Genomic DNA, 18443 nt, shown 5'->3' on the forward strand with positions numbered 1-18443 from the left:
ACATTGGACAAGGTGGCCAGTGAAATGCCCCCACTTTCGTGGTACCCAAACCTTTGCAGAAGGCCACTTTGGCATCCAGCTGGGCAGAGGCTAGAATTAGAACTAGAATGGAGTAGGAGTGCTTAGCTAAATGCGCATCTTCTGAATTGGTGGCAGCTGCAACTTGTCCATAATAATATCCGACTCAATTCAGCTCATTCCCACTACTCACCTCATAAACGCCCCGACCTCTCTCAGCCGAGAAATCGAGAACGCGCCAGTCTCATATCACAACACGGTAAACACCCATTACTGTTGGTAGGACTTTGCGCACGCACTTGTCGCTGGCACACCAACCACGGACAACATGGACTACGAGGCTCTCAAGGAGCAGTGGAGCGAGGTAGAGGACCGCGATGGTGTGCGCCTCAGCTGGAATGTCTTCCCGAGCTCGCGTATGGAAGCTTCACGCTTGGTCGTCCCCATCGGAGCTCTCTACACTCCCCTGAAGGAGAAGCCAGATACGCCTCTGCTGCAGTTCGAGCCTGTCGCCTGCAAGCAGCCATGCCGTGCCATCTTGAACCCTTTCTGGTACGTCTAATCTACCCCTCCAAGTTCAAGTCCAAGTCAACGGCCAAGTTCAAGCTCAGGTTCAAGTTCAAATACCAACTACCTCTTTCCTTCTGCAGCCAGGTAGACGTCCGCGCTCGGCTTTGGATATGCCCTTTCTGCCTTTCCAGAAACCCGTTACCGCCTCACTATAAGGACATCACCGCCAATGCTATCCCCCCGAATTGCACCCCTCCAACACCACCATCGAGTACAGGCTGTCGCGCCCAGCTCCCAGTCCGCCCATCTTTTTATATGTCGTCGATACTTGCCAGGAGGAGGACAGTCTTGCTGCCCTCAAGGAGTCCTTGATCATGAGTCTGAGCCTCCTCCCCGAGAACGCCCTGGTCGGTCTTATCACCTACGGCACCATGGCTCAAGTACACGAGATTGGCTACAACGAGTGCGCAAAGTCATACGTCTTCCGTGGCAGCAAGGAGTATACTGCCAAGCAGGTCCAGGAGATGCTTGGTCTTCTCGGGCCTGGCTTGAGACCAGGTGTCCCCCAACAGCAGCCTGGCCGCCCGCCACTACCCATGGGCGCAGCCACTCGGTTCTTATTGCCTGTGCAGCAATGCGAGTTCCAGCTCACCAAGGCTCTGGAGCAGCTGCAGAAAGACCCCTGGCCTGTTGCCAGCGACCGAAGAGCCCAGCGCTGCTCCGGCGTCGCACTAAGCGTCGCTGTCGGTCTGTTGGAGTCGTCTTTCCAGAACTCAGGTGGCCGTGTTATGCTCTTCGCTGGTGGCCCTGCCACCGAAGGCCCCGGCATGGTTGTTGGTCCCGAGCTGAGAGAGCCCATCAGATCTCACCACGATATCGACCGCGACAACATCAAGTACTACAAGAAGGCTCTCAAGTTCTACGACACTCTGGCAAAGCGGACTGCTCACAACGGCCACATCATTGATATTTTTGCTGGCTGTCTCGACCAGGTCGGTCTCCTGGAAATGAAGGGACTGTGCAACTCTACTGGCGGTCATATGATCCTGACAGATAGTTTCACGTCTTCCATGTTTAAACAGTCCTTTGTACGGGTGTTCGAGAAGGACGGCGATGGGAACCTTCTCATGGGATTCAATGCTCTCTTCGAGGTCTTGACCACAAAGGAGCTCAAGGTCACCGGTCTCATTGGCCACGCAGTCTCCATGAATAAGAAGTCGACTTCTGTAGGCGAGACGGAGTGTGGCATTGGAAACACATGCGCCTGGAAGATGTGCGGTATAGATCCTACTGCAAGTTATGGCGTGTACTTTGAGATTGCAAGCCAAGGCGGTCCTACGCAGCACCAACAAGGGCAGCAGAAGGGTATGATGCAGTTCCTCACCTACTACCAGCACTCGGATGGGCAGTTCCACCTGCGTGTCACCACCGTGGCAAGAAACCTGAGTGGCCCGGCCGGAGATCCAGCGATTGCGCAATCATTCGACCAAGAGGCTGCAGCGGTGCTCATGTCCAGGATTGCCGTATTCAAGGCTGAAGTCGATGATGGGCCAGATGTTCTACGATGGGTGGATCGTATGCTCATCCGGTTATGTTCCCGCTTCGCCGACTACCGGAAAGACGACCCATCATCCTTCAGGCTGGAGAAGAATTTCACACTGTATCCGCAGTTCATGTTCCACTTGCGCCGAAGTCAGTTCTTACAAGTCTTCAACAACTCTCCCGACGAGACGGCATTTTACCGCCATGTACTTAACCACGAAGACGTCAGCAACTCTCTCATCATGATCCAACCCACGCTGGACTCGTATGTTCTTGCACAAGATGGCAGCCAGCCGGAAGGGCAGCCGGTGCTTTTGGACTCGACGTCGATCCAGCCTGACCACGTGTTGCTTCTGGACACGTTCTTCCACATTTTGATCTTCCATGGCGAGACAATCGCCGAATGGAGGAAGGCCGGATATCAAGAACAGGATGGCTACCAGAACTTTGCGGCTTTGCTTGAGCAGCCGAAGGAGGACGCCAGAGACCTGATCGGTGACCGATTCCCTCTGCCTCGTTTCATCGTGTGTGACGCTGGTGGCTCACAAGCCCGGTTCTTGCTTTCCAAGCTGAACCCCTCCACAACGCATACCACTGGTGCATACGGAGGTGTTGGAGCGCAAACGGCACAGACCATTTTCACGGACGATGTTTCCCTTCAGACATTTATGGACCACTTGATGAAGTTGGCGGTTAGTGGAACAAACTAATGAGAGGGCCTCGGTGGTTTCATAGTAGATGTTGCAGAGATACGAAAGCTATTTCTTGGGGCCTAGCGGGCGCAAAGATGCAAAGATACCGGAAATGACCATTGCTACCTATGATGTTACGTCTTCCCCACGGGCCATAATATATAACTGTGAAGTGTTGGACTGTTGTTCTGAAGCATAGAACTTGGCCGTCGTCGGCAGTGCGCCGGATCAAACAAAAGCAAGAGCCACACGGTAGAGGAATCACTGTCCTCGCCTTGATTGAGTAGATCCATTCGCTTGAGGGCCATCCTTCCCCCGTATGATATCAATTTGGTAGCATCGATTCACATGAGCTGCTGCGTAGGCCGGCTGTTTCTGTTCAGCTACCCATCTAACCCGTTCAGCGCATTCTCGGGCGGCTGCTGGTATGCAACAATGCGTAGCATGTGCAATTAAAAGAGGAGCTCCTTAGCGGTGACAGCGGTGACCGCAATGCGACTGCCCCGCCATGAAGCTTAAGCACGGCTCATAATTGGCCGATAATTTCAACCCTACCCCCCACAGGATTTCCAAAGTAAATTCTGCCATTTTTCCAGTCCAGCTTGACCTTTCTTGACCCGGTTTGAGAGAATCGCGACAAACACCACACCGACCGATCGATCGAACCCCAAAGACCACAGTCACAATGCGTGAGTAGCCTGCCCGACGTTGACGATGCTGCGATCCTGCGATTCCACTCTGTCGGAACTTTCACGAATCAAAGCAGGAGAAGACACAACGAGAAGAAAAAAGACCCGAATGACTGACATGATTTTCCACTCGCGCAGCTCCCAAGTTCGACCCCAATGAGATCAAGGTGATGTACGTACTTGCCGAAACGCACCAGACACGAGAGAAAGCAATTTCGACATTCCATGCCACCCGATCAACCACTGCCCACCGATGACGAACGATGAGACTAACACAAGATTTTCATAGCACTCTCCGTGCCACCGGAGGTGAAGTCGGTGCCTCTTCCGCCCTGGCTCCCAAGATCGGTCCCCTCGGTCTGTCTCCCAAGAAGGTCGGAGAAGATATCGCCAAGGCTACTGGTGACTGGGTATGAACATCTGAATCTCATCTGCCCACCCAAACCGAGACAAGAATAGTTGACTGACGGATATTTCGATCAACAGAAGGGCCTCCGTGTCACCGTCAAGCTCACCATCCAGAACCGTCAAGCTGCCGTCTCCGTCGTCCCTACCGCATCGGCACTTGTCATCAAGGCTCTCAAGGAGCCCCCGAGAGATCGCAAGAAGGAGAAGAACATCAAGCACACCAAGTCGATACCCTTGGATGAGATCATTGAGATCGCCCGCCAGCTCCGCTACAAGTCTTTCTCCAAGTCCCTCGAGGGTAGTGTCAAGGAGGTTCTCGGTACTGCTTTCAGTGTTGGTTGCCAGGTTGACGGACGTAGCCCCAAGGCTATCCAGGATGACATCGCCAGCGGTGCTATTGAGAGTACGTGCCCATTCCAGTTCATTCCGCATGTACTCTCGGTTCAACAGTCAAGCTAACATTACTCTCTAGTCCCCGAGGAGTAAAATGGGTTAAATGGATGGCCAAAACGTTTTCTCTTTCCGCATCTTTCTAGGAGTTCAGGAATGGCTTTACATTAGGCCTCGCCGTCAACGAATAAAGGAATAAGCCAAAGCCATTCATGTTGCGTCGTCCACTTGCATTTTTGTGCCTCATTACCATGAATGAAACGAACGATTCCCATTTCCTACCGGTCGATATGTTTCAAAGACGCTGGCATGTAATTGTTCCGCGCACAAGACGACAGACCGGGGGACAACGACTCACTCGTGACAGCCGTCAGTGAAATGATATACGGAGGCCTAGGTCAACTTTGTCGTGGCCAATCCATCCTTGTATGGCTCAGTTCGGTTATGTATCATGCTATGACTCATGTGCTACAAAGTGTATTTACTCATGACGGAAAACACCGCAAGGTTTGTATTCTTGTGACCATTTTCTGTTATTGGACATTTCTAATACAAACGTGTGAAACTGCCGAAAGTAGCCTGGAAAGAAAAGTGAAAGATGAAAAAGGGTTCCCAAGTGTTTTAACGAGTGCATATGGATTTTTAATTAAATGTGCCGTTTTATTTCACAATGTTCAATATCAGTTATAACCTCTTTGTATACCCACGTCTAAATCACCAGGTTTACGTATGCTGTTGAAAGGTACGTACGTATCTGGTACACATGCCAACAAGTGAATTGGACCGAATAGGCAGAACACTAGAGTAGAGAGTGGGTGCTAATTAAAGTATTGCTTAGTCGACGCCCATCCTCGCCGTTCATCTAATAAGCATTGCTTGGGTGGTGTGCTGCAAGATTATGCCGACCCAGCCGGCACCGTTTCATTCCCACCTTGGGCGATCTTCCAAACGGCCGATAAATGAACAATGCACACGTACGACATGACAAGGGGAAGAGAGACCACGGTCAAGTTTATGTTGTCATCATCCTGTTGGGGCAGGATCATCAGCCTCAGTAGGCAGTAGGAGGTCTGCCACTGCTTGTCGTGGCTATACTAGGCTATTCGTAGTAGGGTGGAATGTTTGCTGGAAAATTGAGCCATCGTCCGGGAAAAAGATATCAGTACCAACGGGTATCTTGGAAGTGCCTCACATTTTGGTCATAAATAAGTATGTGCTAACACGACATTGTCACACGGCATCCTGGTTGATTGCAGTCCTGGAGTGCAACACACTCATAGTTGCACTCGCCTGTGAGATGCAGGTGTGTGGCCGCGCCCCCAACCCGTCCCCAAGTCGCACATGGGTGTGGCGCCTCATCTCACGTTTGACCAAAGGATACGGCTTGTACCGAAGAAGTCAGGAACGACATTCCAATCATGCTTCATGGCAATTGGTAAGATTACACGAATATTGATGTCATGTCAGGTATACTTTTGTAGCAGACTGTGACTGTGGCGAGCGCAATATGAACCGAACTAAACCCAACTAAACTTTGGCTCACGTTCATATCCTCAAAAACGACATGAGCATGATTCCTCCGTGATTGGGACTTTGGGCGTATTGCGGGCAACGGTCGATCCCACGTACCACCGCTGAGCGCCAAGGATGCGCCCAGGTGGTTGAGGTGGTTCCAAACCTGGTGGTTTTTGCTTCCGTGCCGTTCCCCACCCAGTCACTGCGCACCGTCAATGCCACCATTGAAGCAGGGCGCAATTTAGTTTTTGCTCTACATGGCACTTCATATGTGACTGCGGGATAGTGTAAGTAGGGAGCAGTCAGAGTATACCGCGCAAACTTGGCGCCCTTCCCAGGACTGGCTCATGAGATAAGGAGGGGGGGTTTTCTTGTTATTGAATTTTGTTTTGCTTGCCGTATATGCTGTATTGACTTACTTTCATCTCCATGCTTGGCAGCAGGTCCTTGCTCACAAGCTGAAGCGGGGGGGGGGGACAAGGCACGACAGCGAGAAAGGTACTTTGAGCGTTTGAGAGAAAAATACATACATGGTAACGGATGAGGTGCACTAACTAGCAGCCCTGTAAAACCCCTGCCACTTTCTGCCGCCATCTCACCACACCTTACCTTAAAGGCATCCAGTGGAGAGGCAGGACCCTAGGTCGGCTGGTAGGCAGAGACGAGACTAGACGAGACTGTCAGATTCAGCGCTTGTCGTGCAGCAGCCCCGTTTCTCTGACATGCTTGACTTTGTGCCGGGTGTGTATACCTACAGTAGGTATATGGCAAACAACATCTGGCGTCCCAACAATACTAACCTTAGGCCAAGTCGTTCGCAACCCGACTTCAGCTACAACACAACGGTTGCTCAAGGAATACCTGGGCACGATTCGCAGCAGAGCACCCAACCATCGATTCCTTCCTTTGTGCGATGGGGCATCCAAGACACGGTTCCATCCAAGATCCCCACTGCACTCTATCGAGCGGAATCTCACATTTTTAGACCCTCCCGTCACTCCATAGTAGGACTCCTCCCGGCCTGCCATTGTCCCCACGCCGACCGCTATTGAAAGTCGACCGAATCCACGACTTTGTTGCGCCGTTACCATCATACTAAACTAGACTCTTATACTTGCGACTGCCGGCATACTCCTTTCACCTCCTGCCGTCGCCATCGCCGCCACCCTCGTGTCCGCATCGGCGACCTACCGAATATACATACCACGGACCTTGTCGTGTCACCACCAGCTTGCTCTCGTCATTGCCCGTTGTCCCTGGACCCCTCCGTACGTACCTCCAGCAGCCTTGCTCATCGCTAGGCACAGCGGAGGGCAGGGACAACCCTCGGGCAGAAGACGGCAGAAATAAAGCCAGCGAGGCCTCGCCACCTGGCCCGTCCGGCCACCGACATTGCTGGCTCTCCAATGCATCCTGGCCAGTCCTCCTCCTGCCGTGCTCCTGCCAGCAGCCTATGATGAAAAGACGAAAACCAAACGCTCCTTTCAACTGTCTTCCGCACCGATGCTGCCTCTAGTGCAACCGCACCAGATGGTGCAGTCGCCCTCATCCTACGACACGAACCATTCCTTCCAACAACGACAACATCAACAACAACATCAACAACAACAACAACAGCAACAACAACAGCAACAACAACAGCAACAACAACAACAGCAACAACAACAGCAACAACAACAACAACAGCAACAGCAACAGCAACAGCAACAACAAGAGCACCAGCAGTACCAGTACCAAACCCAGAACCAGTACCAGCACCACCATCGACAGCGACAGCAACAACAGCAGTCCTTCCCTTATCATGATCTACGTGCTCCGAAGCATGTCCTTCTCTCACCCCATCGCGCCTTTCCCATCCGCGCGTCCCAGCCGCCGTATTCAGCTCACCTGTCACAAGGCCATGGCCAGAAGGAGAATTATCTTAGGCGGAAGACGCCCAATGGTATTATAGATGCTGCGTATGACGGGACACACTCGCAGTTCGCCTCCGGACCACCGCCCTTGAAGCATATGATCCTCTCTGGTGCTGCCAGCCTTTCGTCCACCCCAGCTGCGGCAACGAATTACGAGTATGCTGGATACGCACAATCCAGCTGGGCCCCGCGTATGCCATCGACAGTGGATCAATCCGAGCCCAGAGGTTTCAATACCTCCGATATGGCTATGTTTTCCCAGAACGCAGGTTGGCACCAAGGTATCGAGCGTGGGCCCCGGCCTGGCATGGCCCTAGACTGCGCGCCGAACGCACCTTCGACTGCTTACTACCCATACAACACCAGTTTCCGTGTCCCGACAGTCAATCAACCAACTTACCAGCAGTCGCCAGGCCCAACCATTTTCAACAACGGCGGACTTGCACCTCCACCGGCATGGCCAGACATGCAATCAAACAGGCTGGAGCCTACTGCCTTCGGCTTTGCTTCCTTTCAGCCTTCGAATGGGCAAGCATTGCACAATCAAGCGCCTTGGACACTGCCCTTTGGAAGTGATGTTCGGCCTGGAAATCTACAAGGCTCAGCACAAAGACTCGAATCATTGAGTCTGGACACGGGCGGCTATAGCCACAGCGGAGCACACCTGTCGGACACATCGTCCCCCGCCAGGTTCCGGGAGAAGGCTTTGGCGAACGCCCATCGCACATATGTGGATCTGCTTGCCTTCTTGCACTCGAGCAAGAAATCAGCAGCAGGCCGCTTGTCCAGCGGTTCCAAGACGTCTTCCAAGATGGTCATCTATCCCAAGGTCCCAAATCCGCCTGCAACGGCGACCTTTGGTTTTGGACGTCGCCAGTCTGTCGGTTATGCCAACCCCTCGGGATCTTCAGTTTCGTATCTGGCTGAACACTCAAATATAACCGTGTCTTCACCTGTTGGCAGACAAATACAAAGAGGCATTGATGGGGCCAACTCGGCATACCTCCATCTTTGGACTGAGAGCTCACGCTACCATGCACACGATGTGCCCCGCCCGGTGGTAGTGACTTCACCTGTCCAAAACGCCAAGTCAGCTGCCGATGTGCTGCATCATTTGTGTGAACAAAGTGACTGGAAGTGGGTTGACGGTATGCTCCTGGGCGGCTGTTTATACTACGGCCTCGAAAAGTATGAAGAAGCTCTGGAGTGGTTTAAACGGATCCTGGTCATCGATAATACGTAAGTACTCGTGTAATTGCCGACCGACCGCGGCGGACGTTCTAACTAACATTTTGCACAGCCATGTCGAAGCGTTGTGCAATAAGGGTGCCACGCTTTATTGTCTACAGCGCAATAGTGAGGCAGAAGTACATTGGCTCGAGGCTGTAAAGCAGAAACCGAGCTATCTGGATGCCGTTGAACATCTGGTCGGCCTTCTTTGCTCTGCTCAGCGTAGCCAAGACGCTGTCCGAATCATCGATTCTGTGCAACGTGCACTACGTCTGCGCGAGGCCCACAGCACGGATGAGCATTCGCAATTTCTGGGCAGGGAAGCATTCGGAGAGTACTCTTCACGGTCGGATCGAGAGCTGGCTGTGGATCAAGGCTTTTTCGATGAAAGTGCCTCGGGGAGGTTGCTTCTGCCTGGATATGGCTCCAGTGGTTACCAAATTGCTGGCAACGAGAATGGACGGATGATTGCTTTGGTCCATGCCAAAGGTAACATGCTGTATGCACTGAAAGAGATCGACCAAGCATCAGAGGCCTTCGAGGAGGCTGTTTTGATCAGTGCGGGCAGAGGGGTCAAGTGCATACGATCTTTGATCGACAGAGTTCAATATGTCCTGTCGCCGCCTACTCCCTACAGAATTGCTGGTCAGGAATCTTGGATGGGCACTTCTGGACCGTTGTTACTCCCACCAGAAAAAGCCAGGCACACTGCAAAATTGGTTTTCACTAATCATGGCGAACTCCCTGGTCTTCGGTTTGTGCCGAGAGGGATTTCAAGAAAGTCTGCCATATCCACCACAAGCAATGCTCTGCTTTCACTCGCCAAGATCTTTCAGGATGGGATGTCTCATAGTGCGACTAATCGAAACCTTTTCAGGCAAAATTCCGGTGTTGGCGATATCTTAGCCCTTTACTATCTCTCCCTCTCCTTGTCGGAGAGCCCCTCGACCGCCAATAACGTCGGCATACTCCTCGCGAGCGTTCAGCAGTCAAGTGTCACACAACCCCAACCGGCGGCAGAAAGCTCAACGAATCACTTCATCCCCGGAATAGTCCCAGGGAGTGGCCTAGACCTAGCACTGGCATACTACAAATATGGTCTAGGCCTTGATCCCAAACATGTGCATCTCCATACTAACCTTGGCAGCTTGCTAAAGGATGTCGGTCAGCTTGATCTTGCTATTTCAATGTATGAACAAGCTGTTGCATGCGATGGCACATTTGATATTGCACTAACAAATCTCGCCAATGCTGTCAAGGACCGCGGCCGGATCAATGACGCCGTCATGTATTACAAGCGGGCTGTGCAGGCGAACCCACATTTCGCCGAAGCTGTTTGTGGTTTGTCTACGGCATTGAACTCAGTGTGCGATTGGCGGGATCGTGGTGGTGTCATATCACCAGGACTCAGGTACGATCGTTGGCACGTCGACGAGAATGGCATGCTTCAAGACGCCAGAAACCGCGGCAAGAGCTCTGGTCTCATCAGTCGAGTGGCTGAGATTGTCGCTAAGCAGCTGGCAGACTCCTCACACTGGGGAACCGGCGTTCTAGGAAATGGCGTACTCGAAAGTGTAATCATACAACTGCAGGCTGCTGGCGCCCATCGCACAGATCAGGGACTCAATCTCGAGGTGGAAGGTCGCCGCTGGATGGGCCGTCCTTGGGAGGGATCACGGGTTCTACGACTCATAGAGCGCTCCATCAAAAGCGCAACACGTTTGTGGTATCTGGATAAGTATGTGAACGGCCGTATACTGGAGAGTGGCTATCACAGGCCACGACTCCCAGCGTCACTTGCAGTCCCATCAGCACCGACTGTGCTCCCGTTTCACACATTCACCTGTCCGCTATCGGCCAAAGACATCCGTAGGATTTCTCAACGGAATGCCCTGCGTATATCCTGTTCCACGTTGCGATCTCCCTGGCTTCCAAACACAGTCTTTCCACCTCCCCCTCCCCCTCGGCCACACCTGAATATCGGTTACGTCTCTTCGGATTTCAACAACCATCCATTAGCTCACTTGTAGGTTTAATGTTCTTTCAATTTTCTGGTCATCTACCTCCTTCTTCTCTGTAAGATCGGTGCTAATTAGCAGCACATCTATAGAATGCAGTCTGTCTTCGGTATGCATGATATCTCACGTGCGAAGGCATTCTGCTACGCGACAACTGCTAGTGACAGGTCCACGCATCGAGAACAGATTGAGCATGAAGCCCCTGTATTTCATGATGCAAGCAACTGGTCTACAGAACGGTTGGTGGGTCAGATTGTGCAAGATGAAATTCACATCCTGGTCAACCTCAACGGTTATACGCGCGGTGCTCGCAATGAGATCTTTGCTGCACGACCGGCGCCCATCCAGATGTCCTTCATGGGTTTTGCAGGCACGCTTGGTGCTGAGTGGTGCGACTACTTACTGGCAGACCAAACAGCTGTCCCACTCTCAACTTTACGACCTGTCAGAAACAACATTAGTCTCGAGGATGTATTCCGTGACGAAGATTCGGCGGATGAAGAGGACTGGATGTACTCCGAGAACATTATTTTCTGTCGAGAGACATTTTTCTGCTGCGACCACGCGCAATCCAGCGGATCAGAGGAAAGAGACGTTAGTTGGGAAGACGAACAAGCACGCAGGTGGAAGATGCGGAAGGAATTGTTCCCTAATCTTCCCAATGACACTATTATTCTGGGCAACTTCAATCAGCTTTACAAGGTAATTTCATCCTGAACCCTTTGATGCCGAAGATGTCCCATACTAACCATATCGTAACGACAGATCGACCCGTCAACATTTAGATCATGGCTACGAATTCTTTCCAACGTTCCCAAGGCAGTACTCTGGCTCCTTCGATTTCCGGAACTTGGCGAGAGCAATCTTCGAAGGACTGCCAAGCTATGGGCTAGCGATGAGGTCGCTTCGCGAATCATTTTCACGGATGTAGCTCCTAAACAACAACATATCGCCAGGGCTCGGGTCTGCGACTTATTCTTGGATACGCCGGAATGCAATGCACACACAACGGCGGCTGATTGTTTATGGTCGAGCACCCCGTTGCTGACTTTGCCGAGATACCCATACAAGATGTGTTCACGAATGGCAGCGTCTATTTTGAAAGGCGCTCTTCCCAAGAATGTTGATGGTTTAAGGGCAGCAGGGGACCTTATAGCCAAGGACGAAGACGATTACGAAGTTCTAGCTACGAAACTGGCTAGCGGCTTGAGTTACAAGATGACCAACCCTCGATACGGGGAGGGTCGAGGTAGACTTGCTGAGTTGCGCAAAGTCTTGTTTGATGCGAAATGGACCTGTGCACTATTTGATACACGAAGATGGGTGCGTGACTTGGAGGACGCCTACGAAGAGGCCTGGCGTCGTTGGGTCTCCGGCGAAGGAGGGGATATACACCTAGCGGCCCTTTGAGCTGTTGGTATTTTCGGGAAGCGCAACTTGATGTTTCGTGTGAGGGAGGCACAGGCAAAGCAAGCAAAGGCGTTCGGGCGTTCGAATTTGAGTAACGATATTATTTTTGATCGTGGTTGGGAAATGGGTATAGCAGCCTTTACGCTAGGTTACTATTTGCATGGGCATTTTTAGATGACTCCATCACAGGTTGTTGGAATTACCAACATCGTAGCATTGGGCGTCCGACACGGTTCGGGTTTTTTTTGGGGGGGGGGGTTCTCTCTCTCTCTCTCTCTCTCTCTTTCTTTCTTTTTTATTGGTAAGGTTATAGATCATGTGACGGCTCGGACCAAGTGCTGGCAAGGGTTTAGTTACAAGTTTTGGATGGGAGTCGGCTTGTATTGGGATGCAGCTCGACCAGGAGTTGGCAGTCTGTGATGATCGGGTGTTCTGGCTAAGGCATAAATATACCCAGAGCCATTCTGGTAGATGGCTCGTGTTTTAATGGAATCGAACAGCTTTACTGGGGTTTCGGGTACGGTCAGAACCCCATGATTCTTATTTTTATTCTTTTGTCACGTTATAGCGAAGCAGCCTCACTGGAAATAATGCCACTTTGGCCGATGGCTGCATGAGCTGTTGAACCCACGTGTAGGCCATGCATGACGGCGGCACCGCCGGCAAATGAGCTGCACAAGCAGGCAAAATTGCAGCGCTCAAAATCTTGGGCTAGCCCTTTGTCCTGTCGAATAGGACTTCAGCACATGTCTCCCAACAAACAGCACCGCAATACTTGATCAGCTACGAACGGTGCCCAGCTTCAGCTGAAGGATTGCGACAATGCGCAATGCATTGTATAAGGCTATGTGCCAATGTATAGGCCAGGTACCCATAAGGAATGTACTTGTATCTCGGATCACAAGGCCAGAGGTGAGCTTTGTAGAGTAGAACATTACGGAGTTGAAGGTCAATGAGCACGATACTAAATGGTAAGATACGCTATGCTTGAAAAGCTGGGAGACATACATAGTAGAACCGAAATAATGGCATGGTGAATGGACGCAGTAGAGCTCTAATGCAGAATTTGGACCTGGGTATTATTATTGTACGAGACAGCGACTAGATGATAGAAGTCACATGCACTACATGAGTCAAAGAGTAGAAGTGCCCGTGATTCTGACCTGGTGAGCCAGGGCCCAGAACAAACCCTTATGGTTTTTTGTGTGTTTCCGTGCGGCCGATTACTGATCGAAAAATCTTGGGTGAACCCTTGAACAATATAGATCACTATATTAAGCGTCCATCGAGGACATTGCCCGGGGCGGACACTGCGGCGGTGGGAACTGCGGAACGGAGTAGGTGGGAGGGAACACCGCACGCGCAAGAGCAAGGTTCAAGACACAGTCAGCAACAACGATTGGGTGGCGTGTTGCCATGGGGCGTCGCAGGGACCTCAAATGCCCTTGTCCAAGAGGAGCGGGAGCGGTCTTGCGAGGCATGGCCAGGGTCACTGTTGAGTAGTATCGAAGAGGTGCTGCGCCCGCCCCGACAGAATGGTTTCGGCCGTTGCAATTTTCCAACTTAAGATCCCCCCCCCCCTGAAGCGAGCCCAGGCCGCGATTCAGCTGGGGAACCAGAGGGCTGGGATGTGGGAACGCCGGCTGCTGACGAGCGTTGTTGGACTGGCTGTCAACGTCGGCAAATTTGCCAGGTTAATTCGTTCATTCTCTCCAGGGAGTGTCGCAACAAGTCATTTATTTCATGGTGCCGCGGAACAAGCCCCCCTGCGTTCGCAAGATGCCTGCTGCGTTTCTCGGGACCGAGAAATGGTGGCCTAATTCCCAGACTCCATCACAGACTCCATCATGGACTCCATCACAGCGCAGTGTGGCACTTGCAGAGGCGCGCGCAAATTCGCTTGACTTTGCCATTTGAAGAAGACGTTGAGATGAAGTGGGGGGCGGGAAGGAAGATCACCAACCTAGCTGAGCTGAGCTGAGCTGAGTTGAGCTGATCTGGTAACGCTCCGCTCTTATGCTACATACCTACATATATTTCAAATACTTTCTTATGTCTGGCATATCGTGAGACGCGTTGTTACAGCGACTGCATTCCGAGAAAGAAGTCTTTAGAAATAGTCGTTATATTCTCTGCACATCATCTTTGATGAAGCTCAACGGAGGGCTAGATGGTTTAATGAGCAATAAGCGCAATATGTTGTGAACTTATAATACTTTCTTCTAAAATCGGTAGATTTCCGCTTGATCGCACAGCGAAACGAAACAGGTTTGAACCTGGTTAAAATTTGGGGGAGAGGAATTCTCCCTCTCTTTTTTTCTTCTTCCTTTTTTTTTTTGGTCTTCCCTATTCCTACTTCCAGCCGAGAGCTCGCTACACGCAAAACTCCCCGTGTTTTGACAGAACTCTAGGTTAACTTACTAACCTTAGAAACATATGTTATGAGTGGCACGATGCCAGCCGGCCCATGCAAACTCAAGCCCAGAAGTAATCAGGGCTAGAGGTAGAACTAGTGCCAATCGGCACGCCATTGTGGTCGATCCAGCTTCAGCTTCCCATGCTGACAACGGTTCTAATCTGGGTCAAAACGTCTTTTTAGTCGCCGACGCCATCCTCGTTTCTGCTGGAGCGCCCGAACCGTTCCCAAACCATTGGTTCAAGTGTCGTCATGACTACAAATAATTCGGGTTTTCTGTCTACATTGACTCAGGCCAATGTGATATTCGTGGAGTCTTTTAGTATCTACTGTATGTAGTAGTAGTGCTGGTCTTGTAGTAGATCAACGACAATTCTAGAAATGAAAGGATGACTACGTACAACACTGTCTCGAGGATCAGGGGTGTTCACTAATTAGCACTATGTAACTTGGGAATGCCTCACACAAACACCCACATGATACTTTTAGCACAGGGTCAAAGGCAAGGGGCTAACCTACAGGAGCTCCTTTGTGATGATCAGCTTCAGACAAGCAAGATGTTGCATACATAATGGAAAACTTCTGCAATCCAGCCAGGGGTCACTTGTGCTTCTAGAAAGCTTCCAATAAGTTATTTTTTCTTTCCCTGACTGAAAAAAAGCAACGATGACATGCAGGTGCATTGACGGCCAGGTTGCCAGGGTTTGATAGTTCGTCCGCTGCTTTCTTTTTCTGCGACAAATGCACCTGCAATTAATGAGGATTTCGCCCTGTGCTAATCGGTGGGCTGCGGCCAAGAATTGTAAAGCAGTTGGGAAAGGTCAGGTGTCTTGGCTATGGCCAATGACAGTTTGGATAGAAGAAGTTAGAAGAAAGGGAGTATGAGGGGGGGGGGGGGGGGAAAGGTGAATGTTGCTGATAATGTGAGTCTTGTTTGCAGATGGTAGTGATTGCAGTGACGAGCGTCGCCCGGTATTCTGTCAAACGAATTATCTACGATAGTTGGTAGGATTCTTTACTGTGTTGTTAAAGATATGCCGAGTAGCCTTGGAACCAAGCTGACGCCGTCTTGTTCATCCCCTATAATCGCCATGACAGATAACAATTCCAGCATTGCAGCATACGGATGCACGATCAGGGTAGCCTTGACAAATGAAAGTACGAGTCGTCATTTCGGTTGTGATGTAGAAGCAACATCAAGTAGGTTCGTATAGTTGCTCTTTAGAAACTGGGATCCGGGTTCCAGAGACTGGGCATGGGCATGGACATGGGATCTCACCAGTATTAATGATGCAAATAGTCACAATGATAGCTTGTGAGTTCTTTGCCATTGTCCGGGGATCTAAATCCGCCTGACCTTTCGTACGGCTGGGATGGACAATCAAAACCCAGCAGAATGGGTCGGTGGAAAGCCACCCGCGAGGATCGCCCGAAGCAGACAGGGACATTATGCTTGATAGCCGGTCATGCAAATCAGTGCAAGGATACCGAGCAAGGGCCATTCATGGCGGAGACTCTAGACCTGATTCAGGCCACCTCGTCAACTTACTGGCCCACAGAGCTGATGTGTGCTTTCCAAGGTTATCCCAGTCCTGGCCGCGGAAGAAGCCTATTCTGCTTCAAACCCTAGAGCTAGGAGCTGGACCTGACTGCCCCTCTCTACATGGCTCATCGCCTATGCTGGTTGATGCAACTGAATGTCGTTGATGAGATGAGGCTCCAGTCCGGAGACGAGCGGAATAGAACGTATCGTGCTCTGGTCTAGTAGAAAAAGAAACTCGCGATGCAGATGAGCTACGATGCCGAGCAAACATCCATGTTCTGTCGAAAAATGAAGGATAATCGCCAAGGATATACGTGCAGCTCGGTGTCTCCGCCCGCAGCTCACGTGGTATATCATGTTTGGCAGGAAAGTGCAGTCTCCAATGGTCTCCACGAGGCAAGGGAAAGAATATCCTATACCAAGGGTAATGTAGTACCTACAGCAGGTAGAGAACTGTGCTGTGGCACTGAGACATTTAAATAACACACTTACAAAACAGCGATGGGTGCTTAAGGTATGTTTTGGACGCTAACTACATACCTCACTCTGACAGCAGACACATTAGAAGAGAGGTCTTGCAGAAGAAGTGTTTCAGAAAAACTGTGCTGGGTAGCGCGGCGGCATACTGTGCTGTCCTGAATTTCGAGTGCGAACAATAAACAAAAGTGGTAGAGCGGGCCCGATGGAAAGCGTGGCATCCAAGTACTGTATCAAAAGATTTCCAAGGATATGGCCCTGTCAGATCTGTCCGGAAACAATCACACCCGCTAACCCCTGGCCTTTGCCCTGGAGGTTCATCATGACCATGGCCACACTTCTAAAAGTACGACGAGTTTGTGAGAATCCATACTGTAGCTACAGTAGGGATCGACAACAGCACTCTTGAAACCGAATTGGTGGGTAATCAATGATGATAATACTCAATGCTCCCCAATTTTCCGTCAAGAAAAAGAATGAACAAGGTTTGCATGGGGCATTTCCGGATTGCAGCTGATGTCAAGATCATCCCCATCCAGCCTGTATGTACTTGGGGGAAAGCTGGCGGCTTGCCGAGAATCCGCGTAGCTTGATAGATTATACCAAGTACACGTATTTTAGGGGCAACTTCGCTTTCTTTCCAACGTCAGTACGATGCACACCAGCGTACAGTGTCCGTCATGGAATCTGTTGAACAAGTTAGTCTCAGCCTAACAGCACGACAGCGTCGTCCACGCTCCGAGCTTGAGCTTGAGCTTGAGCTTGAGCTTGAGACTGAACCTTGATGCTTGGAGCTTAGGGGAAAAGCTGCACACCTTTGGCGGCTACCGTTTTCCCCACTGATCTGGACCCCATTGATATTTTACATAGTACCGACCTGTATCCCACTACTTGATCTACCTCGCAGAGTACCTGCTCAGTCTTTCGTGCTTAGACCGTAGTATCCCTCCGCTGAATACGCCGTCTCTCTAGTGCTATCCTGTTTGGGTCGCCCATTCCTGTCAGACTGGAATAGCCTTTCGTGGACGCACGCCACAGCCAAAGATGTGCCCTCAGAGCGCGTGTGCCAGATGAAGGCCTCGATGCTACGCAAAGACCAGATCAGTCAGTAGACGCTAGCTGCCTCGTGGTTATCCACTGCCCGGAGCAAGAGGCTGCTACTCATTTGGAGTTGGATACTGAAATTTTACACCTTTGGCTCGCCACTATGTCCACAAGCGCACACCCCTGGTTCCAGCTGCAAATCCCTACACACCCTCTCCGCAATACCAAACTACTGGCATTGTTTCGAGTACGTACGTACGTATAGAGTACTCGCCTATGCTCCTTTTCGTATTTCACGCCATGAACCCTGTCCCTTTCATCTCCATGTCTGGACATTTTGGCATTGACGCTGGCAGTTGTCCTTGGCATGTCTGGGCGCAAAAAGAGGCGCGCTCAAATCCCAGCTCTGGCTGAGAGGCAGACCATGTACATAGCTACGGTTCGCCGTTGTTTCGAGTCTGCATGCTCTGCGTCGTCCACCAGGTCGTCCGGGAACCCCTACGGATACTACATATTACTGAGAACACTATAAGTACTTTGTACTCACTCACCCTGAGTTGATCTGCAACTTGGCCCAGTGTCCGCCGCCTGGTCTCCGCCTGCCGCTGGGTCACCCTTGGAGTAGACT

At 51.1% G+C, this 18443-nt stretch overlaps 3 protein-coding genes across 3 annotated transcripts; 2 read left to right on the forward strand and 1 right to left on the reverse strand.

The window, feature by feature from the left end:
• Window positions 1–346: 346 nt before the first annotated feature.
• Window positions 347–4345, forward strand: BKA67DRAFT_591570 (uncharacterized protein; the record flags this gene model as incomplete). Its single annotated transcript, XM_046104736.1, has 7 exons — window positions 347–570; window positions 669–678; window positions 801–2762; window positions 3598–3623; window positions 3741–3861; window positions 3938–4262; window positions 4332–4345. 7 exons carry the CDS (start codon window positions 347–349, stop codon window positions 4343–4345), a joined length of 2682 nt encoding a protein of 893 aa, XP_045959202.1.
• Window positions 4346–7063: 2718 nt separating this feature from the next.
• Window positions 7064–12422, forward strand: BKA67DRAFT_221694 (glycosyl transferase family 41-domain-containing protein). Its single transcript, XM_046095568.1, has 4 exons — window positions 7064–8916; window positions 8978–10933; window positions 11018–11627; window positions 11691–12422. The coding sequence occupies exons 1-4, from the start codon at window positions 7268–7270 to the stop codon at window positions 12333–12335; spliced, it is 4860 nt and encodes a 1619-aa protein (XP_045959203.1). The 5' UTR covers window positions 7064–7267; the 3' UTR covers window positions 12336–12422.
• A 3494-nt stretch (window positions 12423–15916) lies between these two features.
• On the reverse strand, window positions 15917–16236 carry BKA67DRAFT_559012 (uncharacterized protein). The gene has a single exon (XM_046102360.1). The coding sequence runs from the start codon at window positions 16197–16199 to the stop codon at window positions 15948–15950; it is 252 nt and encodes an 83-aa protein (XP_045959204.1). The 5' UTR covers window positions 16200–16236; the 3' UTR covers window positions 15917–15947.
• Window positions 16237–18443: the final 2207 nt, after the last annotated feature.

The sequence above is a fragment of the Truncatella angustata genome (assembly GCF_020726525.1).
Source record: "Truncatella angustata strain MPI-SDFR-AT-0073 chromosome Unknown BKA67scaffold_3, whole genome shotgun sequence".
Classification (NCBI taxonomy): domain Eukaryota; kingdom Fungi; phylum Ascomycota; class Sordariomycetes; order Amphisphaeriales; family Sporocadaceae; genus Truncatella; species Truncatella angustata.